This window comes from Nomascus leucogenys, chromosome 5, assembly GCF_006542625.1.
Source record: "Nomascus leucogenys isolate Asia chromosome 5, Asia_NLE_v1, whole genome shotgun sequence".
NCBI lineage: Eukaryota > Metazoa > Chordata > Mammalia > Primates > Hylobatidae > Nomascus > Nomascus leucogenys.
Window position 1 is genome coordinate 124,931,962 of NC_044385.1, and position 23,627 is coordinate 124,955,588.

The 23,627-nt window shown below is 42.8% G+C and overlaps 1 protein-coding gene across 21 annotated transcripts in view; it reads right to left on the minus strand.

The window, feature by feature from the left end:
- Nucleotides 1-23,627, minus strand: part of DOCK9 (dedicator of cytokinesis 9) — a 293,699-nt gene that overhangs the window by 201,986 nt on the left and 68,086 nt on the right. For 5 of the 21 annotated variants that reach the window (XM_030813607.1, XM_030813591.1, XM_030813602.1 and 2 more), the window contains exon 1: nt 21,146-22,049. The exons of 7 other annotated variants lie outside the window; for them this stretch is intronic. In XM_030813607.1, coding sequence (XP_030669467.1) covers nt 21,146-21,307 — 162 coding nt within the window. In that variant the 5' untranslated portion in view covers nt 21,308-22,049. Of the gene's footprint in view, nt 1-21,145; nt 22,051-23,627 lie in introns of those variants that run through there. 9 more of the 21 variants (XM_030813597.1, XM_030813608.1, XM_030813593.1 and 6 more) reach the window with 4 other exon arrangements.

Consider the following 23,627-nt stretch of genomic DNA (forward strand, 5'->3'; position numbering starts at 1 on the left):
CCCACTGGGGGTGATTTTACCCTCCGGCAGGGAATGTGGCACTATCTGGAAGCATTTTTGGCTGTCATGACTTGCAGAAGGGGGGTTGTACTGCCATATACTGGGTAGGGCCAAGGATGCTGCCAAACATGGTATAATACAGAAACCGGCCCCCTCAACAAAGAATTATCCAATCCAAAATGTCAACAGTGCTAAGGCTGAGAAATGCAGCGCCAATTCTACCAGGAGAACTACTTTTCAAATCTGAATCTTCTTCTGTGACAAAGGAATGTGTGTCCAGAGAGTTCAGTGTATTCATCCTACATTTACGTATAATTGTGTTACTCATATATAATCAGATATGAGTGTATATATTATGTAATTATATATCTAATATATAATTACATCCTTGATCAAGATCAATTAATTCATTGTTCCTTCCTCTTAATTGTGCTTCTAGTAAAATGTCTTTTTTGTCTGTATATCAAGGGGTAATTCCTCTTCCCCTTTCTTTCCATACATTCTTTTGTATGACTTCTACAAAAAAATTAAGAACATATATATGGTAACCAATTCTTTGTGTCAAATAGATAATTATTACATATTAAAATATTCTGGAAGCTCAAAAATATTAAACACTTAAGTTTTACTTTTCTGTTCACTTTAAATTGTAAACAAGTGAAAAATTCTAAGTTAGTGAGGTATGTTTATTACCCTTTGACAAACAGGAAATTGCATAAACAACCCAGGTGCTCCAAAGAAACGTACACATGGGAAAAAAATCACAAGGATGTGAATTGTGCTGTTAGAAGTATATCTGCTAGATAGACATACGTGCAGGCCCATCGGTCATTATGGACTCCAAGTCACACCACGACAGAAACCAAACACCATTCCCGAGGAAATCTTTGTTTGCAAAGTGTTTCTATTAATTTATTTCACTCATGAAAAGCTAATGCTGGGGTGTCATGTGAAGTAATAACATTACAGTGGGTCATCATATACACCAGCAAGCAGGCTGGAGGGAAGGAGTATTGGGAGATGTGCTGACCAGGCTTTCTACCGGCATACCCAGAGACCACAATGAAATCAACCAGTAAACAACTCACAACACGATTACTAGTTTATTTACAATTGTGTTAAGTGCAATGAAAGAAAAGTAGAAGATGCTTAACTAGTCTCAGGTTAAATAAGCCTCCTTTGAGGAAGATACCTTTTTTTTTTCTTTGAGACGGAGTCTCGCTCTGTCCCCCAGGCTGGAGTACAGTGGCGTGATCTCGGCTTACTGCAAGCTCTGCCCCCTGGGTTCACACCATTCTCCTGCCTCAGCCTCCCGAGTAGCTGGGACTACAGGCACCCACCACCACGCCCGGCTAATTTTTTTGTATTTTCAGTAGAGACGGAGTTTCACCGTGTTAGCCAGGATGGTCTCGATCTCCTGACCTCACGATCCGCCCATCTCGGCCTCCCAAAGTGCTGGGATTACAGGTGTGAGCCACTGTGCCTGGCCAGAAGATACTTTTAAACATGGCTAGAAGGAGGAGTGAATTCTGAATAGTGGCTGAGTTAGTGCAAATTGAGGGGTGAGGAAATAGCATGTGCAAAGGCCCTGAAGCGCAGAATAGTTTGCCCTCTTTGAGGAGCTGAATAGTGGCCCATTCAGTGCAGTGGTCCAGGGGAGAACAGCACACGATGAGCCTGGTGGGGTAAGCACGGTGCAGATCATACTGGGCCTTGTTGGCCATGGTAGGCATATTGAGGATTGTGTATTTCAACCTGAGCTAAATGGAAAGCCACCAAAGGGCTTTAAGTAGCAGATGGCATATGGACATACACACACTGGGATGAGGTATAGGCCTTCAGATGCAAACAGAGATGACCACATACAGACAGGTGGTGGCTAAAACAATGAAAGTGAATGTCATCACCTAAAAAGAGGATGCTGGCCAAGGAAGGAGCCCTCAGTAATACAAGTGCTGCTCGTAATTACCACAACCCATCCTTCTCACTCACACTGTGTCCACGGCACAAAGCAGAACACAACTAAGACAGCGGTCACACATCTTTTTCCAGATCCCAAGCAGTACTAACAGCAATTCATCACTAGCTGACTTACGTTATACCTTGTATGCCATCTAGAGCTAAGATCAATACTAATATTACATAACTATTTAACTCTTCACAAATGTATATTTCACATTCCAGCTGGACTGTGCCTCACAGGTCCTTACATTACCCATGTATTCCAATAATCGATTTCAAAATCAAAGAATTTCTGACCTGGAGGGGATAATCTAATCGAAGGTTGTCCAACCCACGGCCCGGGGCCATATGTGGCCCAGGACGGCTTTGAATGCAGTGCAACACAAATTCGTAAACTTTCACTTTCTTAAAATATTATGAGTTTTGCAATTTTTTAAAAGCTCATCAGCTATCATTAGTGTTAGTGTATTTTATGTGTGGCCCAGGACAATTCTTCTTCTTCCAGTGTGGCCCAGGGAAGCCAAAAGATTGGGCACTCCTGATCTAATCCTTTACCTTCCTTGGTTTTATTGTTTATATTTCTTATTATAATAACTTGGAACTAAGTTGCTCTGCCAATGGTAAAGCAAACAGCATAGTTTTACCCCAAAAATGTGGGTCTTCTGAAATCCAAAGAAACTCCTTGCATACAAAGTCCAATCGGTACTCATTCCTCAGCTGGTGTAACAGAAAGAAGACAAGAAAAGACACATGCTCTCCTCTCACAACCTGAATGGGAAAGGAGTATTGGGAGATGTGCTGACTATCCAGGGTTTCTACAAGAGGACAGTGGAAAAGAGGGAAAAGAGGGCTTCTCGAATGTGTAGTCAATGTGTGCAGCAGACACTCACAGGGCACTTACCCTAGAACACGCCGCTTCACAGGGCACCTGCGTCTGCTGCCTGAAGGCGCACATGTCTCAGGAACTAAAGCGAACACTGTAAAATCACTGGGCTGTGGCCCTCTGTGGATCACCTCACTTTCCTCTGGTTATTCAGGCAGGGTTCACCCACCCCACGCCCAGACGCAAACAATACAAAAACTTGGAGTAAAAAAGAACTTACCAATTCAGCTCAAATTTCTAACTAAAGCCTTTTATTTGACCACCTCAGTCCTGCTGAGCCTCACACCTCAGAGTTGCTTTGCCTAAACATCTGTAAAGAAGACCTCTCTCAAGGGCATGACGGTAAGTCTCCTGGCTGACCACTAGATTCCTATTTGCCACATGCGAAAGAAGAGCAGACCAGTAGCGATGTGAAATGAGGTTTGTCTTCAAAACCACCCACTCTTTTGACATCCTTCGTTGGTCTCTCAACACTTCCCTCCCTCACTCCATCCACATCAGACTATTTCCAGGGATTGCCATGGGCAGCCTTCACTGTTCTTCATGGGAATTATTTTCCTGTCTCTGTGCATTGCTGGCTTGCAATTCAAGCCCTGGCTGGTGAGGAATACTCCAGTCGCCCCCTGACTTTGTGCATCTTTGTTACACAATAGAAAACATTTCCATGTGGGAATTCTGGGAGAATAACTGAGAAGCATGCTGCTTTCCAGCCCTGTAGCTAACAAGGGGTCTGTTCTGCCAAAGTGTGGCACTGGCCCAGCCCCACCCTTGACCAACACAGCAGATTCTCCTAAGTCCCCAGGATCATCTCTGTAAAAGCCCTGAGGATTTTCTCAGACTAGGGCTGAGGCCATTCTGCTCTTCCAAGATTTGCTGCAAACCGCAGAAACATCTCCAGGGTGATGGTGAGGGTGTCATGCATGTGACACCTGCCATTCTCCTCAGCTTTTCCTCTGTACTTGGTGGACCTCTGTGAATGAGTCACGGATGAGAACAGCTGAGGTGGGGCCAGGATAGACAGTGGAGCCTTGGGGCAAGGGTGACGGCAGCTGGCAGGCATGCATCATCAGAGAAGCTAGGCAGGGCCGCAAGGTCCAGGCACCCAGACACCCACAGAGCACGTCTCAATTCACTAAATGAAGTGGAAGCCCCTGAAGGTAGGACCCACCCTACCCTCAAGATGCAAACCGTGCTCACCCTCTGGGTATCCACTAAGACTGATTATTTGTCTAGGCATAGAGACAAATGGGAAACACCTGGCACCAATTATGTGTGGAGCACTCGACAATCCTTTTTAACCTCGGATGCACTTACAGCACTCCCGGCCTTGGTTTCCATCTGAATCATCCAGGCAGAGTCTCACACCAAGCTGCCAAAACCCTTTTAAGAATTTCTGAACCAAGAGACTTGGTGAAATCCATGAATGAGGAAGCCTTGTGGTTCAGGAAGCATGGTCCAGGTCAGCCCCCTATCCTACCCACCTGGCCTCTTCCAATCCATCACCCACCCAGGCACAGAGGAGCAACACTCTCAAATGGGGCTGAGATTAGGCTGCACGGCCCCTAATCGTCCAACTGCTAAAGTCTAGGCACAGACTCGTCGGGACCCCTCATCTCACTCTCCAATGATTACCAAACAGTCATGGAGAGAGGTGAAGGCGCAGACAATCCAAGGCCTTCCAGATTTCCCTGTGGGTCTGAGCAAACAGGCTCATCTTCCTAACAGTGTTTCACTTTGGGCTACTGTCAAAATTAGTTTGCAACCCCAAACTCACAATAAGTGGGTGGAGGAAGCCAACCATAGTGTCCTTGGGGTTGGAGAAAGGGAAGCAAGCTCGGATCACACTTTTGCTACGTGAATCACCTAACCACAGATAACAGGGTGACAGGAAGTCAGTGATTCGTGTCAACTCCCCCTTTGACTCTTGTGATAAAAAGACCTAACCCAAACTTAAGAGAGTTACTGGCAATGGAGGCTAAGACACTGCAGATGTGGGGAATAAAAGCCCAGTGTGGCGATTCCCTGAGTTCCTTGAATAGTCTTTCCAACTAATTAATCTTCTTGTTCACATGTTAAGAGGGTGAGTGTGTGACCTGGAACACAGGTCATAGGAGCAGCTTATGAACAGATGTGCGCACGCGCATACACACACACACACACTCTCACTCTCTCTCTCTCTCTCTCTCTCTCTCTCTCTCTGGAAGGTGACTAATGAGAGGATACCAAAACAACCCTTTTTTTAAACAAGAAAAGCAAAAATAGTTTTAAATTGGCTTTTAAAATCTCATTTCCTAATAGAAGGAATTCTTGAATGATGATTTCCCTTGCTTGTTTCCAGATCATCTGGCCTTCTCCTGAATTCTCCAATTGCCTGATTTGAGCCAAGTCCTACATGTCTGGGGTTGCAGGACAGACAACATAAACAGTACTAAAACTTATCCTCAATGTTTCTTTCTTTTAATGTTTCTTTTTTAACAGAAAAAGGGCGATTCAAGATTATAAAAATGAAAAAGGGTTTAAATTCCTGATGCAAAGAGAGGTTGTTTTTAAAATTAAGACCCTTCCTGCACACTTTGCCTTTGGATGGTGTCCAGCGTTTTTCAGATAAACATGCATCTGCACAAACTATCAGAGTTTCCACTTGTTTTACAAAACTGGTCACAAAGAGTATGATTTGGACAGAAGCCTGTATCCTTCTGTAACACAACAGCCCAGTCCAAAAGGTGGTTGAATGCTAAGGGTGAAAAGTGAAAACGGAAATTCAGTATCAAATCTCTTGCACCAAAGTTCCCAGGCACCATGACCACTCCCTGGCTTGTTATTTGGCAAAGAACTGGTTAAAAAAAAAAAAAAGAAGAAGAAAGCAACAATAAGACAATGATATACACTTTTGGGGAGTAGCTAAAATGTTTAGGGCTCTGCCTGCCTTAATACCCAACCTACCTGACCCCCTAAATCAGCTTGGTAAAAGCAAGATGACCTGATCTGATTCTACGATCTCGGAGAAAATACATGCAGAAGGGGCTCCTATCACCAACTGTCATTATAAATATGCCACGATCCTTCTCACAGCCCTTCTCTGAGTCTTCTCCTGCCCTGATGTGTCCTTCTGAAGACCCAACTCTCAGCTCTGAACAGAATCCAGAACCCCAGCAGGTCATGCATCTGAATGAGAAAGCAGTATCTTCCTGTCCTCTCTTTACAAGGCCCCAGGATGTTAGGACCAGCAATGCAATCTGCTGATGTTTTCAGCTCCTTTCAAAGAAAGGTGCTAGATTCCCAAACTTCTCCTCCTGAGGGCTTGGCAGAGGAGCTTAGTAGAGAGTGGCTTGCAGGTGGTAAGATACAGCAGGGTAGGACACCATTAAAAATCTCATGCCCTCCGCAGTTAAACATTTGAAATTTGCTCAAGAAAACTGTCACATACTTGAAAAAAGAAAGAAGAAAAATGAGGTAAAATCATTCTCCTCACTCGAAATAAAAATTGAAACTCATGCACAGAGATGGGCTGGCATACAGACTCACTCCATTTGTTCTGCAGCTTGGAAATGAACGACAAAATGCCCCCAAACCTTCCATATTCACCTCCAGTGCCACCCTCAGTTAACAAACTCCCCTCCAAAATGCAAATACCCTTTAGCAGATATAAGTTTATTAGCTATTTTTACCATAGTGTGATTTTTTAAAATCAGATAAGAACGTAACATCTAGCTGAGGTCATTCACACACAGAAACTGTTAAGTTCTGACAGTGAAAAAAGACGAGTGGCAGTGGAGCTCAGGAGCACCTAGGGTGGGAGGGTGAGGCTCTGCAGTTTGGGGTTCCAGAGGCCAAGGCGCAACAGGAGAAGAGAGGACAAAAAAGGACAAGAAGGGGCTTCTGTGCATTTCCCCACATATACCCTTACCCCGGTGGCGTCAGCACTTACCTCTCAGCAAGGAAAGGCCTTCAGCCTGAGCTGTGAAAGATGCAGACTCAACAATGATTCTAAGGTTCTCTTCTCCACTCCTATCTACAGAACTCACTTCGTAAGTAGTAGAGGGATAATTATTTAAATATATTGCCTTACATTTACTTGCTAGTATGAAACCACTTGTAATCTCTATTCAGAAACTACTTAAATTTGGTTTCAAAATTTTGTTCTCAGTGAGGGACTTTAGGTAAAGTAGTTCCCCAGAACTCCTTAATAACAGGAAAAGCTGGAAGTGCTATGCCTATTATATACACAGCTACCAAGTCCTGTTGACAATCTAAATGGAGAGAGTATCTTTTCATCCTCTTTCTGCCATGAGTAGTGATCACAGACCGGAGCCCTCATCCCACACAAGCCCTTTGTGGCTTTTTCTTTCAGTTTCTCTTGTGTGTTAGAAGAGGTAGCAGGGTAACTTTTTCTGTGGGAAAATCAGAAGGTACGTCGTAGGTGTATGGGTCTTTCCAGACATCACACTAAGGTAACCCTTGGATTAACTTAATTAGCTCTCACAGTCAAAACAAGACGATGACCAGCCTATGGCTGACAGAGGAGGACTTGGGGCCTTTCTGACACCAAGGAAGACATAGCATGGAGACATGAGAGAGGACAGGACAGCCTGAGATATCTGCCATGAGGCAGGAGCAGGTTGGGAAGTTATCGAAGCTCAAGCGTCTGCATGCTCCCTTGCAGGGACTCCCCCTACGGTCTCGTACCTCACTTGGTATTTGTAATTTTCTATTCATTTTCTTAAAGAGGGACTTCCAACTGGCAAGAACCTTAGGGCTCTATGAAAGCTGGATCTGTCCTTGACCTGAAAGTTCCTCAAGCACTCAAACTTAGCAAGACCAAGAGTGAGCTCCCAACCTCTCCACCCCATTCCCCACCTACGCTTACATCTGTCCTTCCTCTGTGCTTGCATCGGATCAAGGGCACCACTACCATGGAGTCAGAAGATGGGGCACTGTTACCCCTGCTCTCTCATTCACTTCCAGTGTGCATCAGTCAAATAAATTCTAGTAAAAAGTAAATCCATAAAAAATCTTCCAGTTTGACCCTTTCCCTTCATCCCCTTGGTCGCAGGGTTTGTGTGGGGACTCAGAGCTTTCACTCCTGCTCTCCCTGTCTCTCCCTTTCTGATTCTGATCCCACTCTGATGTGAGAGTGGGATCTAACACCACCCCTCAGGGGCCCTGCAGGCCTCCAGGCTTGAACACAAATTTCTCAGCCCACGTGTGCAGCTCTGCACAAATGGCCAGAACATTCCAAAGGCTGAGCTTCTCAGGCTTCCTTGAGCATCACAGAACACACTACTCCCTTCAGGGGCAACATCCTCCCCACCCACATCCACATTCTAACCTCCTAGGCATCTGTGTTCATCCTTCAAACCCAGCTCAGGTGTCACCTTCTCTTCTATACTTCTCCACAGTCCCTGGTCAGTGGGTTCACACAGCCTGGTTGCTCATGGAATTCAGCAAGTTTTCTCTACTAACGTTACCTTTTGCTTCCCAAGCTAGACCAGGCTCCCCATTCAACTTTGTCTCATCTTTTTCTCACTCTTCCACTGTCGTGGGGTTTGCTCATTTCTGAGAACTTTTCCACGCACTGTCCTGACTTCACCTTTCTGCTAAGCTCAGCTGACACGCAGGACTCTGTGGTATGGAGGGAAAGAACACACAGGGCTCTGGAACTAAGTGACAGGTTTGAATCCTGGCCCGTCCTACTCACTTGCTGTGTGATTTTAAACAGTATTTACCCTTTTCTTTGTTCCTTGGCTTCCTCATCTACAAAATAAAGGTAACCACAGTTTCTACATCGGGGGTTGTCATAAGGATGGAACAAGTAAATAGACACAAAGAGCTGGAATACGGCATGATAACTAGTTAACAATAAAAGACTGCTCTTCTGATAGAGGGAGGGGAGGGGAGGGGAAAGAAGAACAGAATGGCTTTATTCAATGATCAATTCTTTCCCCAGTCTACTACACAAGCCCCTTCGAGGCCGAGGGGATACCTTGAAATTCTGTTGTGCCTAAAAGGATGGTGTGCACATAACATATTTTGTTAAATGTTCCTGTGGATAGTAAAGGTGACGGTGTTGGTGAAATAGAGGCAAGAGGCTTAAACAAACACGCTCAGACAGAGGTCTTCAAGCCGTGGGCATTTATTTCTTTAGCTAAGGTTCTGTTTCCAGATGCACAGCAGGCTCTCCCCATCCCTGACCACTCAGCTCCAGGCTCCTTTCCCAGCTCCTTCTCCTGTCCCTTCTGGGGCCCTTGGCTCTTTGCCTTCTGAACACGCTCGCCAGGAGATCTCATCCCCTTCCATCCTTCATTACCAGACATCTGTCCGTGCTGGGATCCACACTCTAGCTATGGTCCTACTAGTCGCATCCCACTGGTTTACATGTTGTGATGCACTAAACCTCAAACTCAAGATGTCTGGAACTGAAATCTTCCTTTCCCAATTCTTCCTGATCCATTCCTTCAGTGCTCCCACCTCAGCAGGTGGCACCCTGGAGGTGCCCAGGGCACAAATATGAACACTCTTGACTCCTTCCTCTCTTATTTAACTACCAAATCTCTCATTTAACACTCTCTTAAATCTTCTATCACCTCCACCACCTGCTTCAGGCCATCATCACCTGTGACCCTCCAACAACCTCCTCACTAGTGTTCCTATCTTGAGACCTCTCCTTTCTCTAAGCCGTTATCCACCCTGCAGGATAAGTACAGTATGAGATTCATTAAAAACATGAACACGTTTCTTTAATACCTTCACTAAATGGCTTCCCTCTAATACAGGAATAAAGTTTCAACAAGACCCACCATGATACGTCCCCTGCTTACCTCTCCAGCCTCACTGGTCACCCTTGTACTCCCACCATTGTCCTACAGCCTGATAAGCCCCCTCCAGTACTGTGGAATTACTAGCAGCTCCAAGGAGCCCTCAGCTCTCCCTCTTTGGGACTTTGTTCCCTCTGCAGACATGTCCCTCTCCTTCTCCTTCACCTGGTTAAATCCTTCTACAAGGAGCCCCGCTTAGGTGCTTGTGGTACCTGTGCTTACCCCCATCATGGCCCATATCCCATGTGGCAGCCCTACAGGCCCTCTGAGAGCAGAGATTATGATTCTTTCATATCATACCACCCTGTAATTGGCAAGCATCCAATGGATGTCTGAGAACTGAAGAAAATATGGGAGGTTGGGGGAGAACAAGGAAAAGACCTCAGGATTCTCTTCCAGCTGTTCTTCAACAATAAAGAAAGCATAGGGAAATAATAAGTTACAAGACTGAGTCTTTGATAATGTTGTTACCTGTTTCTTAAGCCTAGAAAACATACAGGAAATACCAAACATCCATAAAACTATTTAGCATATAGGACTGCATCTGAGAATCCCATAAACACTCTCACTACATAGACTCTGCAAAGGCAGAACCTGCTCAAGAAGCAGAGAAAACACCTATCATCGGCAATTGGCTCCAAGTGGTCCCTCTGCTTCTGTTCACAAGTCATTTCTACTTTGAGTCTCCTAGGATATGTGTTTTTCCTTGGCAGAGAAACAAATGCTGATTGAAACGTATCCTAGGATGAAGTCATTCATTGTTCATTGACATTTGAAAAATAGTAAAGTACACTTTTATTCAATATTCTAGTACTGCATTGACCAAAAAACTATAGACACACACACACACACAGTCACATGTACTTCACACACACATATTCATATCCAAACCTTCATATCCACTATAAAATCTAGTTAAGGAGGGAAATTAATTATCCTTAGAATTTGTATAATTTATAAAAGGAAAACCAGAATGTACTCTTCATCTATAAATGTACAGATATATTTCCTGCAGACATGAATAGACTTTGTTTGGAAACTCTGCTAGCACCTTTGCTTATATTTTGCTGGGACTCCTTTTGTTAGCAAAGACCGGATATACCAAAAAAAAAAAAAAGTAGATTCAAATCAAGGTTACTTGAGGATGCAGCTGCCACATTGGAATTTTTCTTTCATCAAAATGCCCCAGAGAATCCATATAAAGACAAGCTTGATCTATTTTATGAACAGGCTATTTACTGAGGAAACAAACCTACAAATATAATTAACTGTACACTTAAACCTTAACCCTTAGCTCCTGAATCTTAACCAATATGTCTCATAAGATTACTTAATTCAGCAACTTACGCAGTACAGTCTGTTTATTCTATCTTTAAATTATATAATTTATGTCTCTCCCCCAATTTCTTGTTTTCATTTTTCCTGAATTGCAATTAAACTGACAGCTGGATAAGAACCTTGCTTCTGTAATGCACAGAGAACACTAAAGAAAAAATGGGGAGTAGGGGAAAAAGGAAAAGTCTTTAGGGTTTTCTTCCAATTGTTGCAAAGCTTAGTATATAAAAGAACATAAAATATAATAAAGGCAGTATCACAAACCACTGGGTAAGGAATGGATTATTCAACATGGGACTGGGAAAAATGGGTATTGAGGTTGAGTAGGAAATCAAATTAGGATCTCAACTAAACTATATATGCAAATAAATTCTAAATCTACTAAAGCAGGGCACAGCAAACTTTTTGCAAAGGGCCAGCTAGTAAATATTTTAGGTCAGCTGATAATATTTATCAGGTGACTTTATCAGCTGACTTAAGTAAGTGTCTGTCCTAATGACTCAACTCTAACACCATTAAAGCAGGCCTAGACAATATAAAAAAAACAAGTGTGGCTACGTGGCAATAAAACTTTATTTACAAAAGCAGACAGCAGGCCAGATTTGCCCCCATAGACTTAGCCTGCTAACCCTGAGGGGAAAAGACAAATAGTAAATAAACAAACAAATTCCAAAAGAAAATACTGGTGAATATCTGATCTCAGATAGGCAAGAATTTCTAAGCATAAAGGTAATGGAAGAAACTATAGAGGAAAAGATGGTTATGTATACCATTTACATTCAAACTTCAGTTAGTAAAATAAGTACCATAAAGAAATTAAACAAAATCAAATGGCAAATGACAAAACAGAGAAATACCCGATGAATATAACGAAGGATTTAGAGTTTGAAAGGTGTATCTTTTGTTTCTCAAACTGGCAAAAATGATGCTAGCCACGATCATACATAAAAAAAGCACTAACAGTCACTGCTGCTAGGAGTGTAACTTGGATCAGTCATCACACAATAAAACAATATGCCTTAATAGGCCTTTAAAAAATTCTTTCTTGCCTTCGCAAGTTCACTTTTATAAATCTAGCCTACAAAAATAATTATAGATCCACACAGATTTTTGGGTAAAGATGTCTTCTGTAATCTTGATTTATAACAACCTAAATACTGAACAGCAGAGAAGTATTTAAATAAATTCCAGTACATATATTACAATGGAATACTATACATATATTAAATCATGTTTTAGCAGAACTTTATGGGCATAAGAAAATGCTCATAATAAAATATGGTAAGTGAAAAATGCATCAGAAACTTTTATGGACAATTATCCCATTTTTAATATTTGCATAAGCAGAGAAAAATATCAGAGAACATATACCACAAATTAAGCAGCTTTGGTTTCTGGGCTGTGAGTTATGGGTGATTTTTGTTTTCCTCTTATTCTTCATTGTGGTCTCTAAATTTTCTACAGTACTCATGTATTCTAAATATAAAAGACAACAAATGTTACTTTTAAAAAGCAAAAAGCACGGTGGGGTGTGGTGGCTCACACCTGTAATCCCAGCACTTTGGGAGGCCAAGGTGGGCGAATCACTTGAGTTCAGGAGTTCGAGACCAGCCTGACAACAAGGTGAAAACCCGTCTCTACAAGAAATACAAAAAGCTAGCTAGGCATGGTGGTGCCTGCCTGTAGTCCCAATTACTCAGGAGGCTTAGGTGGCAGGACGGTTTGAGCTCAGGAGGCAGAGGCTTTAGTGAGCCAAGATTGCGCCACTGTACTCCAGCCTGGGTGACAGAGCCAGACCCTGTCTCAAAAAAATAAAATTTAGGCCGGGCGCAGTGGCTCATGCCTGTAATCCCAACACTTTGAGAGGCAGAGGCAGATGGATCACGAGGTCAGGAGATCAAGACCATCCTGGCCAACATGGTGAAACCCTGTCTCTACTAAAAATACAAAAATTAGCTGGGTGTGGTGGCACGTGCCTGTAATCCCAGCTACTTGGGAGGCTGAGGCACAAGAATTGCTTGAACCCAGGAGGGGGAAGTTGCAGTGAGCTAAGATTGTGCCACTGCACTCAAGCCTGGTGACGGAAGAAGACTCCGTCTCAAAAAAAATAAAAATAAAAATTTAATTTAATTTAAAAATTAAAAAATAAACAGCAAAAAGGTCACTGCTTCTCACTAAGACCATGGGAGAAATAGAAATCGACTTGAGCAAAGCAGTAGCAGCTTTATTCATCTGTTTCTACTCAGTATTTCTGCTGCTGCTCTTTACTTCTGAATATCCATGAAATAGCTGTATCAACTCTAAAAGGGTGAAGACCTCTCAGAACAAACACATTCCAGCCCCCACAATGGAACATTTCAGAACTCTCCTGGGATGTTTAAGAATGCTGATGATCATGCTTCCAGAAGTAGAGGCAAAATTAGTGCTAATTTGAACCCTGATATGACTGTGTTACTTGCCTAAGTATACAGCAATCTAAGTCACTGTATTCTGTTCAACAGGTGACCCCATCATCAACTGCATAAATAGCAATGATGAAAACAAACTGCTTGAAGTCAGAAGAGGTGAACACAAACTTTCTTATCTTGAATTTTTAAAAATCTCCAAATAATCTTACTGGAGGGCAGTCTGGCTATACATACCAAAATCCTTTAACAAGTAAATATATTTTGACCCAGCTACTCCAGATCTGGAAATCTGCTAAGAAAACAATTGTATAAATGTTTAAAGTATATATGCATAGATATTTATCACAACATTTATAATTGGAAAGGAAAATAGAAGAGAAGGTATAGGTCAAATAAAATATGTTACATCCGTAAAATGAAATGACACCATTAAGAATGAGATATAAATGTCCATTCATTGACATGAACAGATGTTTATATTTATTGTGCAGCCTCTCTCTCTATATATATATATATATATTTTTTTTTTTTTTTTTTTTTTGAGACGAAGTCTCATTCTTGTCCCCCAGGCTGAAGTGCAATGGCGTGATCTCGGCTCACTGCAACCTCCACCTCCTGGGGTTCAAGCAATTCTCCTGCCTCAGCCTGCCAAGTAGCTGGGATTATAGGCGCCTGCCACCATGCCCAGCTAATTTTTGTATTTTTAGTAGAGATGGGGTTTCACCATGTTGGCCAGGCTGGTCTCAATCTCCTGACCTCAGGTGATCCGCCCGCCTTGACCTCCCAAAGTGCTGGGATTACAGGCGTGAGCCACCAGGCCCGGCCCATGTGGAGTCTCTGGAAAGCAAGATACAAGACTATGTAACATAAGAACATTCTTCTTATACTCTACTTGTATCTTGGTCAGCTAAAGCTGCTATAACAAAATACTATAGACTGGGTGGCTAAGCAACAGAAATGTATTTTCTCACCATTCTAAGACTGGAAGTCTGAGATCAGGGTGCCAGTATGGTCAGGGCCTGGTGAAGGCTATCTTGGCTTCTTCCAGGTTCCTCACTTGAGTTGGGGGGTCCCAGGAGGATCATTTCCTCTTTCTTTAAGGCCACAGTACTGTAAGATTAGGGCCCCGCCTTTATGACTTCATGTAACCTTAATTACCTCCTAAAGACCCTATTGCCAAACACAGTCCCATTAGGGGTTAGAGCTTCAACATATGAATTAGGGAGGCAGGGGACACAATTCAGTCCATTGCAACTTGTTACATATCTTTTTATGAATAGTGGTATCTGTGAATGAAATCTGGAAAGGTTGTGTCTCGAAATGTTTAAAACAGCAGTTGTCTCTGTGTTCCTGGACACTGGCATGCTTAGTTTCTACAATAAGTGTGTATTACTAGTTTATAGTTTAATAAATATTAAAGCAAAGGAATCCCACTGATAAATAAGACAGTATATTTTAACAAAGCTCTGGGGAAAGGTCTGGCCCTCTCTCATGCTCACACACATTGGCTGCACTCACAAAAAGCAGCCACAATAGAGCAGGGCAATCTTAGTTATGACACAGGAAATGGATCGAGGAATCAGAGCAGACTGTTCCTTGAAAACATCAGCCTAGTTTACTGTTGTGATCAAAACAGACAACAAAATCCACCGGGCATCGTTAGGAAAAATATTAGAACTAAAATGGAAAACAGCCTATCCAAACCATGGTGCTGTGACCAGACTTGGAGCCAAGGAGTATTCTGGCACTAGAAGGCAGCCAAGCAGGCTCCGGACCTTCATGACACCTCGAGGCAGATAAAACCACACAAATATACAAGAAAAAGCCATGAGAACACCTAAGATAATCAAGATCTGGCCTCTACTTTCCACACCTGCCTCCAGCTGACAGGTATTATTATTCCATTTTCACATACCTTGTCACTGATTATTCACTTACCTCTCAGCCAGCCCCCGAGATCCCACCTGTCCCCACCCCCAAAAACACACAGACACACAAGCAGGATGGGGGCTCTCAGGGGCCAGAAAGCATATCATCTTCAACTCTGCTGTCTTTGCACAGTGCACACATTCAACAAATGACTGTTAAATAAGTACATGATCAATTAAAGGATTTTTTTCATAGCCGGTAGGTTTTTCTCATTAGAAAAGACTGTTTAGTCCTTCGGGACTGTTTGGGGAGATTAAAGTGGTCTGATAAAAGTTTAAACAGTACTAAAGGCTGAAGACATGTTGAAGACATTTAGGAAATCTTGTAATGATAGAGACATGAAAAACTTTTAAGGTTTTAAGGCCATAAGGTAAAAAAAAGAGAAATATTAATTTACAATGGGTAAAATTACAGCTGCATTATCCCAACATGTCACAAAAGAAACTGAAGACAAGTTTGTTTTCTCCTCTTGTGACAAGCACTTTGCCTGTATTACTGCTCTTCATTAAGCAGCTGACAGGGTCCTAGCTGCTGTTAAAGTTCTAACCGAGCAAGTTCTTCCACTTCAGTTATAATTGGCAAAAACAGAACATGTTGAGAATAATCCAACAGCTCTTCAATTCTTCCACAGCTACTTGACGTGGAATATGATATTGGTAGCTACGAGTAAAACAGGTCAATCCTAGCCAGTAAGGCTAGCCCCATCACAAACTTGCCTAGACAAGGAAAAATGGAATTGACAATGTGTTTTGTTTCAGCCCAAGCTTCCTTCCGAACTTCCACTGGAGATTCTAGGCTGAGCTATCCCTTCCTTTCCTCAGACAGTACCTGTGTGTCCCATGTGTCAGCGTCTCCATCATTTTTGTACACTCAGCACAAACAAGCAATCGAGACTGCTTCCTAAACGAGTTGAACTAACACAGTCAATTAATCAGAAAAGGGGAAATACTTTAGGAAAAATCTACACTCAGGAATAAAATCTTCCCAAATCAGTCTTGTCCCTCAACTGTGGTAGAATTACTAGTCAAAATGTAGGTGTCTATACTTGAAATTCAGCCTGTCCACAACTGCCAGATAAGTACATCTCCTAATGTAGCGCCCACCATGCGGCTGATTCACTGTTTAAATATAAATTCCAGTAGGAGCCTGAACAGCCCCAGCCTTACAAAGCTAAATCCTGCACTCAAGACATCTGTTTGTTACTTCAAAGCCATCCTTAGTGATGGTAAAAAGGCGTTTTCTTCACTATATGCTTCTCTGTTACCCTTTTTACCTTTTTGAGTCAGGGTCTCACTCAGTCGCCCAGGCTGGAGTACAATGGCGCAATCTCGGCTTACTGCAACCTCCACCTCCCAGGTTCAAGCGACACTCCTGCCTCAGCCTCCTGAGTAGCTGGGAATACAGGCAGTGCCACCATGCCCGGCTAATTTTTGTATTTTTAGTAGAGACAAGGTTTCACCATGTTGGCCAAGCTGGTCTTGAACTCCTGACCTCAAGTGATCCACCCACTTTGGCCTCCCAAGGTGCTGGGACTACAGGTGTGTGCCACCATGCCCGGCCTTATCTTTTAATTTATATTGTAACTTATTCCAAAATGATTTAAAGTTATTTACATATATACATAATAAAATTTAAAAGTATTTTAATAAGCAGATGAGAAAAAGCAGAATGATAAAATGGCAGGTAATATAAAAAAAAAGCAAAGTTGAAGGGCAATATAAAAGTCGTTTTGAAAAAGCCTAGAACCTGCTAGAATTTAGTCATACGTTTGGAAATAAGCTTTAACAGTTAACTGATGACTTGGCTGGGATCAGTTACATGAACCATACTGTATATAAAATGAAAACAAAGTAGTTCCTCATGAAAAGCACAACCATTCATATTACGAAGAGAAGAAATTTACTCCAGGGCTGCTCATAAAAGGAACACCAAAAAACAGAAATGACAATGATTGTAACAGCTAACAATCAACATTTATGTGCAAGACAATGACCTAGGAACTTTAGACATACTCACTCATTTAATAGCCCTATGAGGCAAGTACCATTATCATCTACAAATAGCAGATAAGGAAACTGAGGAACAGAGTGTTAAGTAAATTGCCCAAAGTCACACAACTATTAAGTTGTGAATTTAAGAGGATTCAAACCCCAAAGGCTGGCTCCAGTATCAGCATTCTGTTTTTGTTTGTTTGTTTGAGTCAGGGTCTCCTTCTGTCAACAGGGCTTGAGTGCAGTGGTGTAATCACAGCTCACTGTGGCCTCAACCTCCAGGACTCAAGTGATCCTCCAGCCTCAGCATCCCAAGTAGCTGGGGCTACTTGGCATGCACCACCACGCCCAGCTAATCTTTGTATTTTTTGTACAGACGGGGTTTCATCATGTTGCTCAGGCTGGTCTCGAACTCCTGGGCCCAGGCTGTCCACCCGCCTTAGCCTCCCAAAGTGCTGGGCCTACACGTGTGAGCCACAGCACCCAGCCCAGAATCAGCACTCTTAACCACCATACTACAGTGCCTCTTGCCATTCCAATAGCAAGTAAGCAATGCCCTCAATAACATCCTTATAGTAGATTCCACTTTCTTAAGTATCTTTCTTATGACGTGCTTCAGTATAAGCCAAGAAAAAAAACACAAAGCTTAGATCAGAAACAGAAATTCCACTGAGGACAAACAAGGCAGACCAGGCATGCGGTTCTCTGACAGATGGATAGATATTTGGGACATTTAGGGTCTTCAGAAGAATGGGTGGCCTCGAGCCCTTTAGGCCATCCTTCATGAATGTTACATTCCCTCCACAAAGGCTTGGTGCACACTGAGTAGCTGAAGTGGGGCTTATGCTTTCTGAGGGTAGGTGAAATACAGCTCTTACCTGATGACAGTTAAGGCAGAATCACAGGCTGGAGTCACCACCTGAGCTGGAGGTAGGACAGACATCCTACCCAAGCTGAGAACCCTGGTGCAAACCCACATATGAAGATAAAGTCAGCCTATCTTTGCATGGGGGTGACCCAAGGAAGTACCAATGGGCAGGGCTCCCTTAAGAAATGCATCATCAATAGAGGTAGTCTGGACAACATCCAATTGTCAGTCATTACCACTGCAAGCCCAGGGAACATTCAGCCATGAACCACACAACTTCTTGGTGTGGTGCCATGACAGAAGGGTTAGAAGCACACCTCTAGGGAGTGGAATGGTCAGCAGGCTCAGAGAGATCATTAACAGAGAGCCAGTTACTGTTTGGGGGAAACTAAAAATTTTAAAAAACACATATTTTGGCTTTAGAATAAGTGACTTTAACTAATCTTCTCAGTAGTTTCTCCAAGTTCAAGTTCAGGACCGTAAAACCATTTCATCAGTATTCCCTCATTGATTATTTACTATAGAGCCAGGCACTGTTCTAGCTATTAGGAGCAGAGCAGTGAACAAAGCGCACAAAAATCCCAGGCATCATGAATCTGATTCTTTTTTTTTAAGCAACAGGATCTTGCTTTGTTTCCCAGGCTGGAGTGCAGTGGTGCACTCACAGCTCACTGTAAACTTGAACTCCTAGGCTCAAGTGACCCTCCCACTTCAGCCTCCTGAGTAGCTGGGACTATAGGTGTGTGTCAACATATGTCTGGCTAATTATTTTGTTGTTGTTGTTGTTGTTGGTAGAAACAAGGTCTTGCTATGTTGTCCAGGCTGGTCTTGAACTCATGGCCTCAAGCAATCCTCCTGCCTTGGCCTCCCAAAGCACTGGTATTACAGGCATGAGCCACCACACACCTGGCCATGAATCTTGTTCTTGTTGTACTATAAGTGTACTCCTAGTAACACATACTACTAATTACTATTACTACGCTTATGCTGTTATTCTGGACAAAGAGTACGTCAGGTGAAGAAGAAACTACACAGGATCTGGGGAAAGGTGTGCCAGGGGCATTTTAGGGTTAAGCAGGGGGTCATAGGAACCTCACTGAGAAGGGGGTCTGAGCAAAGGCCAGGCAATGAATGGTGCAATCCCTGGTGGAGATGCCCTGGGAAGTAGAAACAGCAAGGCAGCCTGGGTGCCCAGAATGAGGTGAGGAATGAGCAGGAGAGAAATAGACACACATGTGAAGAGAAGGAGGAAGTGCTAGGCAGTGCTGGAGATGGGGCTGGAGGCCACTGTAAAGAGTCTGCATTTGACCCTGAGCTGCAGAAAGTCCAGAGCAGAGGAGTGACATGGTCTGACTCATTTTCAGAGGGCCACTCTGCTGTGTGTAGAAGAGGCTGCAGAGGGCAAGGACACCAACAGAGAGACACGTGTGGAGTGAGAGGGTGCATCTTTCCATCCAGCAGCACCTCTGCCACATGCACAGATGGCCTGCTGGTGCAGGTAAGAGTGGAGGGCAAAGAGCAGCTGACAGGATGCATGACAGCAGTGTTCTAGAATCCCAGACCCAGAGCTCTGACAGAGCCCCTGGCAGGTTACTTTTCCCCCAGGCAATAAAAGAGAAAAGAAAAACAGGCAGAATCTCTTAAAGTCAGGTTAACCAAAGACAAGTCAGTCTGGCCTGAGGGAGCAGAAGCTTGCCGCATGGGAGGGGCATTGCCATTACTGGCCCAAGCAGGTCCCAGGCTGTCTGGTTATGGATACACTAATGGAGCAGAGCGCTATAAGGAGCTAGTCCTTCTAATATCCAATACCAGTTATTCGCAAAAGCATATTCCAAAATACCTCAGAGCTTAAAATATTTAACAGTTAATATAGCACCACTTAAATTCCAACTATACATAACACTGACTTGCAAAATGCATCTGATGCCTTGAGTGATGCTCTCCTTTCTTCCTCCCACATATTGCGAGTGCTAACATAAGACCCTCCATAAAATGCATCCTCTCTCTGGGTTCCCGCAGGCTGGGACCACCCAATCTGATCTCAAGGGCATATGGCATGCCAATACCCCCTTCTCAGTATCAGATGGTAGCCTCACCAGCCAGGAAAGGTCTCAGCATTTCTGCATGCTTCACTGTACCAAGCAGCTGCTGGCAAGATACACACAGAAACTCTGAGATATATTTGTCCCCACTCATTTTGACAAAAGCTGTGATAAGAACAGAAGGAAAAATGGCAAGGCATCCTGAGGGAGGAGGAGACCCATATGCGGCTCCTCACAAACCTGGTGCTGGTGGGAAGGCCACAAGAGGCACACCCATCTGTGACTTGACACCTCTTCATGCCTGATAAAGGGACAGAACACAGAAGTGTCATGTCAAACTGCACTTCCTCTCACTCTCAAGACCCTTCACCCCAAAACGTGTTAAGTAGCTGGATTTTTTTAAAAAATAAAACTATAAATATTTATCTCATACCCATCATAGTTTTCTTTCATGCTCCCTTTAAATTTCTCCCCCTGCATCAAGGTCTGGCCATAAGCCATTAGTAAGAAAAACCTGGCCAACTAGAAGACTGGGATGTAAAGGGGCTAAATAATTCACTATCACTGAGAGAGGGTTCACATATATAATACCCTAAATATACACTTTACCACATATTACTTCTAGGACTATACCAAGAACATGTAAGCTGATAAAGCTACATTAGAAAACTATTCTTTAATAAAATATCTTATTCCTTTCTCTGTATGTATTTAGCTTTGATGAATACATGGCATTCTCACACATACACTCGCTCACTTCATAATTTAAACTTAAGGCCACTAATTACCCATTTATACACACAAACTACATACATATAAGTACACTGAAATAAATATATTTGCTTTACAAGTAAAGACTAGTTTATTCTAACACCATTAAACTACTTGTTAATTAAGCAACATAGCATTTACCAGCCAGGAGGAGATCAATAGTTCTGAATCTTCTTTTGTCCAATTGTATGCTGCATATTCAAGGGCATTATTCTCTCCTTGCTGTTTGCACATATAAGCACAGTTTCTTTCAAAAACGGTGCGGATGCCTTTAAACAGAATCACACTAGTAGTGCAACCCATCCCCAAGGTGTGGATGTTCAGTTTTTTAGCAATCTCTACTCCATTTCCACATCCTCTTCCTTGGCTCTTCCGAAACAGGCTCCCACTGTACCATCTTCATGACAAGCAGTCACCGGTACCGGAACAGAAGGGAAGCTCTGAGCTGCTGTACTAGAATCCGCTCCTGCTCAACAGCCTGACAAAAAATCCAGACTCCGAGTGTAAAACAGGAGGGGTGGTGCAAACACAAGATGACACACCTCGGATGCACCAAACCTTTAAAGTATCGTTTTTCTAGCTGATTGCTTCACTCTTAATACCAAAGAACAAATAAGCAGGAGATTTACACGTGGCTACTGGAAAACTGCCGGCTCCTGTGATTTGCTTGGGATTGTTCTGAATCTCAGAACCTGCCCAAAATGAAAAAGACAGTGCCAGACAGCCACACTGCTGCAGATGCTGCTGGGAGGCACAAAGAATGTTCATCTGCTGCAAGAAATCACTCTCCCAGAATGCTTAGCCTAGCATCTATATTAGCAAACATCTCTTTCCTTGACCTAAATATGCTATTTAATCCTGCATCAGCGGGAAACAGAGAAGCAAAGGAAAAAAAAGTCCAAAAAACGAGTGAAATCTCTAAGATGACTGCTGCTATGGAAACACATGAAAGCCCACTTCAAACAACCTTTTCCACATATGGGTAACAGCTTGCTGACAGCAAACCACAAGGGAACACAACATTGCTGTGTCGACCTTGACTTCAGCCCACCTCTACTCTTTGCTAGAGAGGGCTAGCAAGATTGCACTGCTTAAAAGGATTCTCCCATCTCTGGTACTCAAAGATGTAAATGAGAACATGAATAAAGGGCTACCCAGTCTGGCTAGATGCATGCCTTCTGAAGCAGCACTCCAGTATACAATGGGAAATACATGCTGAGGTCTCACAGTCAACATGATTATGTTTGGTGTGTAAGTAATCCAACTCCTTCTACTGTAGACTGAACTCAGTGACACTACACTACCTCATGTGAATCTCTGGGAATGGCTAACAGGGAAGCTTGTCAATGATACGATACCAAGTTGACTCTTGCCATTTTCCTTCCTCAACAATGAAAGGCTAACTATATAAAAAGACCATGCTGCACATACAGGAAAACCTTTCCCAGCCACAATATGTAACTAGGAAAAAAGTGATCAATCTTTTAAAATCTGCTCTGATATTATTCCTTATTTCACAGGGCAACAGATAATTTCATTTCTCTCTATAGATGTGAAAGTTAGAGTGAATTAACTGACTGAGTACCTGGGGGCTGTGTAAACCCATGCATGTAGTAAAATCATACCTGTAGGGAATACCATCCAGGTACATGATCCCACAATGTCTGTCTTCTATGAGTAGTTTAGCCATTGGGCCCCACAGAAAAGCAAAAATCTAGGCTTATTCTCTCTCCTGTATTTTTATGCAAAGTGTGTCTGATAGCTGAACAAGATCAAAGATGGGGAGATGTTGGCCACATGCAAAAAAACAGGATGACCCTCTGGGGTCTAGAGCATTCCACTTCCAAAGGGTGATTCTGTGAAAAGAGAGCTATAGGGTTCAAGATTACACCCAAGTTGTGACATTAGGAGAGTCTTCATGCGAAATCACAATGCTGACAGATAAACAACTAGAAACTCACCTACCCAGAAAATGAATATTGGAGACTATAAAACACTAAACACATAAGTTAAACGTCAGTTTTGAGAATTCAGAAAATCTACCAATTAATCTGACTCCTATACAGCAAGAGAAATAGCTTTAAAAGCAATAGTTCATTCAATAGAAATAAAGAGAGTACCAAGAAATGTAAAACTAATTTGTTATTGTTATGACATATTTTAGACATCCTGCCTGTCGAAGCCAGGGAATATTATTTGAGATACAAAAGATTATGTTTGAACTTTACCAAGAATTAGAAATAACCAAGCAAATTGGAAGCTGCTGGTATATGCTGTTTGATCTACCTTTAGAACCCTTCATGTTTAAAACAAGAGTCTAAATCAGGGGTGTCCAATCTTTTGACTTCCCTGGACCACACTGGAAGAAGAATAATTGTCTTGGGCCACACATAAAATATACTAACATTAATGATAGCTGATGAGCTTTAAAAAAATCACAAAAAATCTCATAATGTTTTAAGAAAGTTTACGGATTTGTGTTGGGCCACATTCAAAGCCACCCTGGGCCACATGTGGCCTGAGGGCCGTGGGTAGGACAAGCTTGGTCTAAATGGTCTCACCACAAAAAAATAAAGAAAAAAGGCAACTGAGTGAGGTGATAGGTGTGTTAGCTAACTCAATT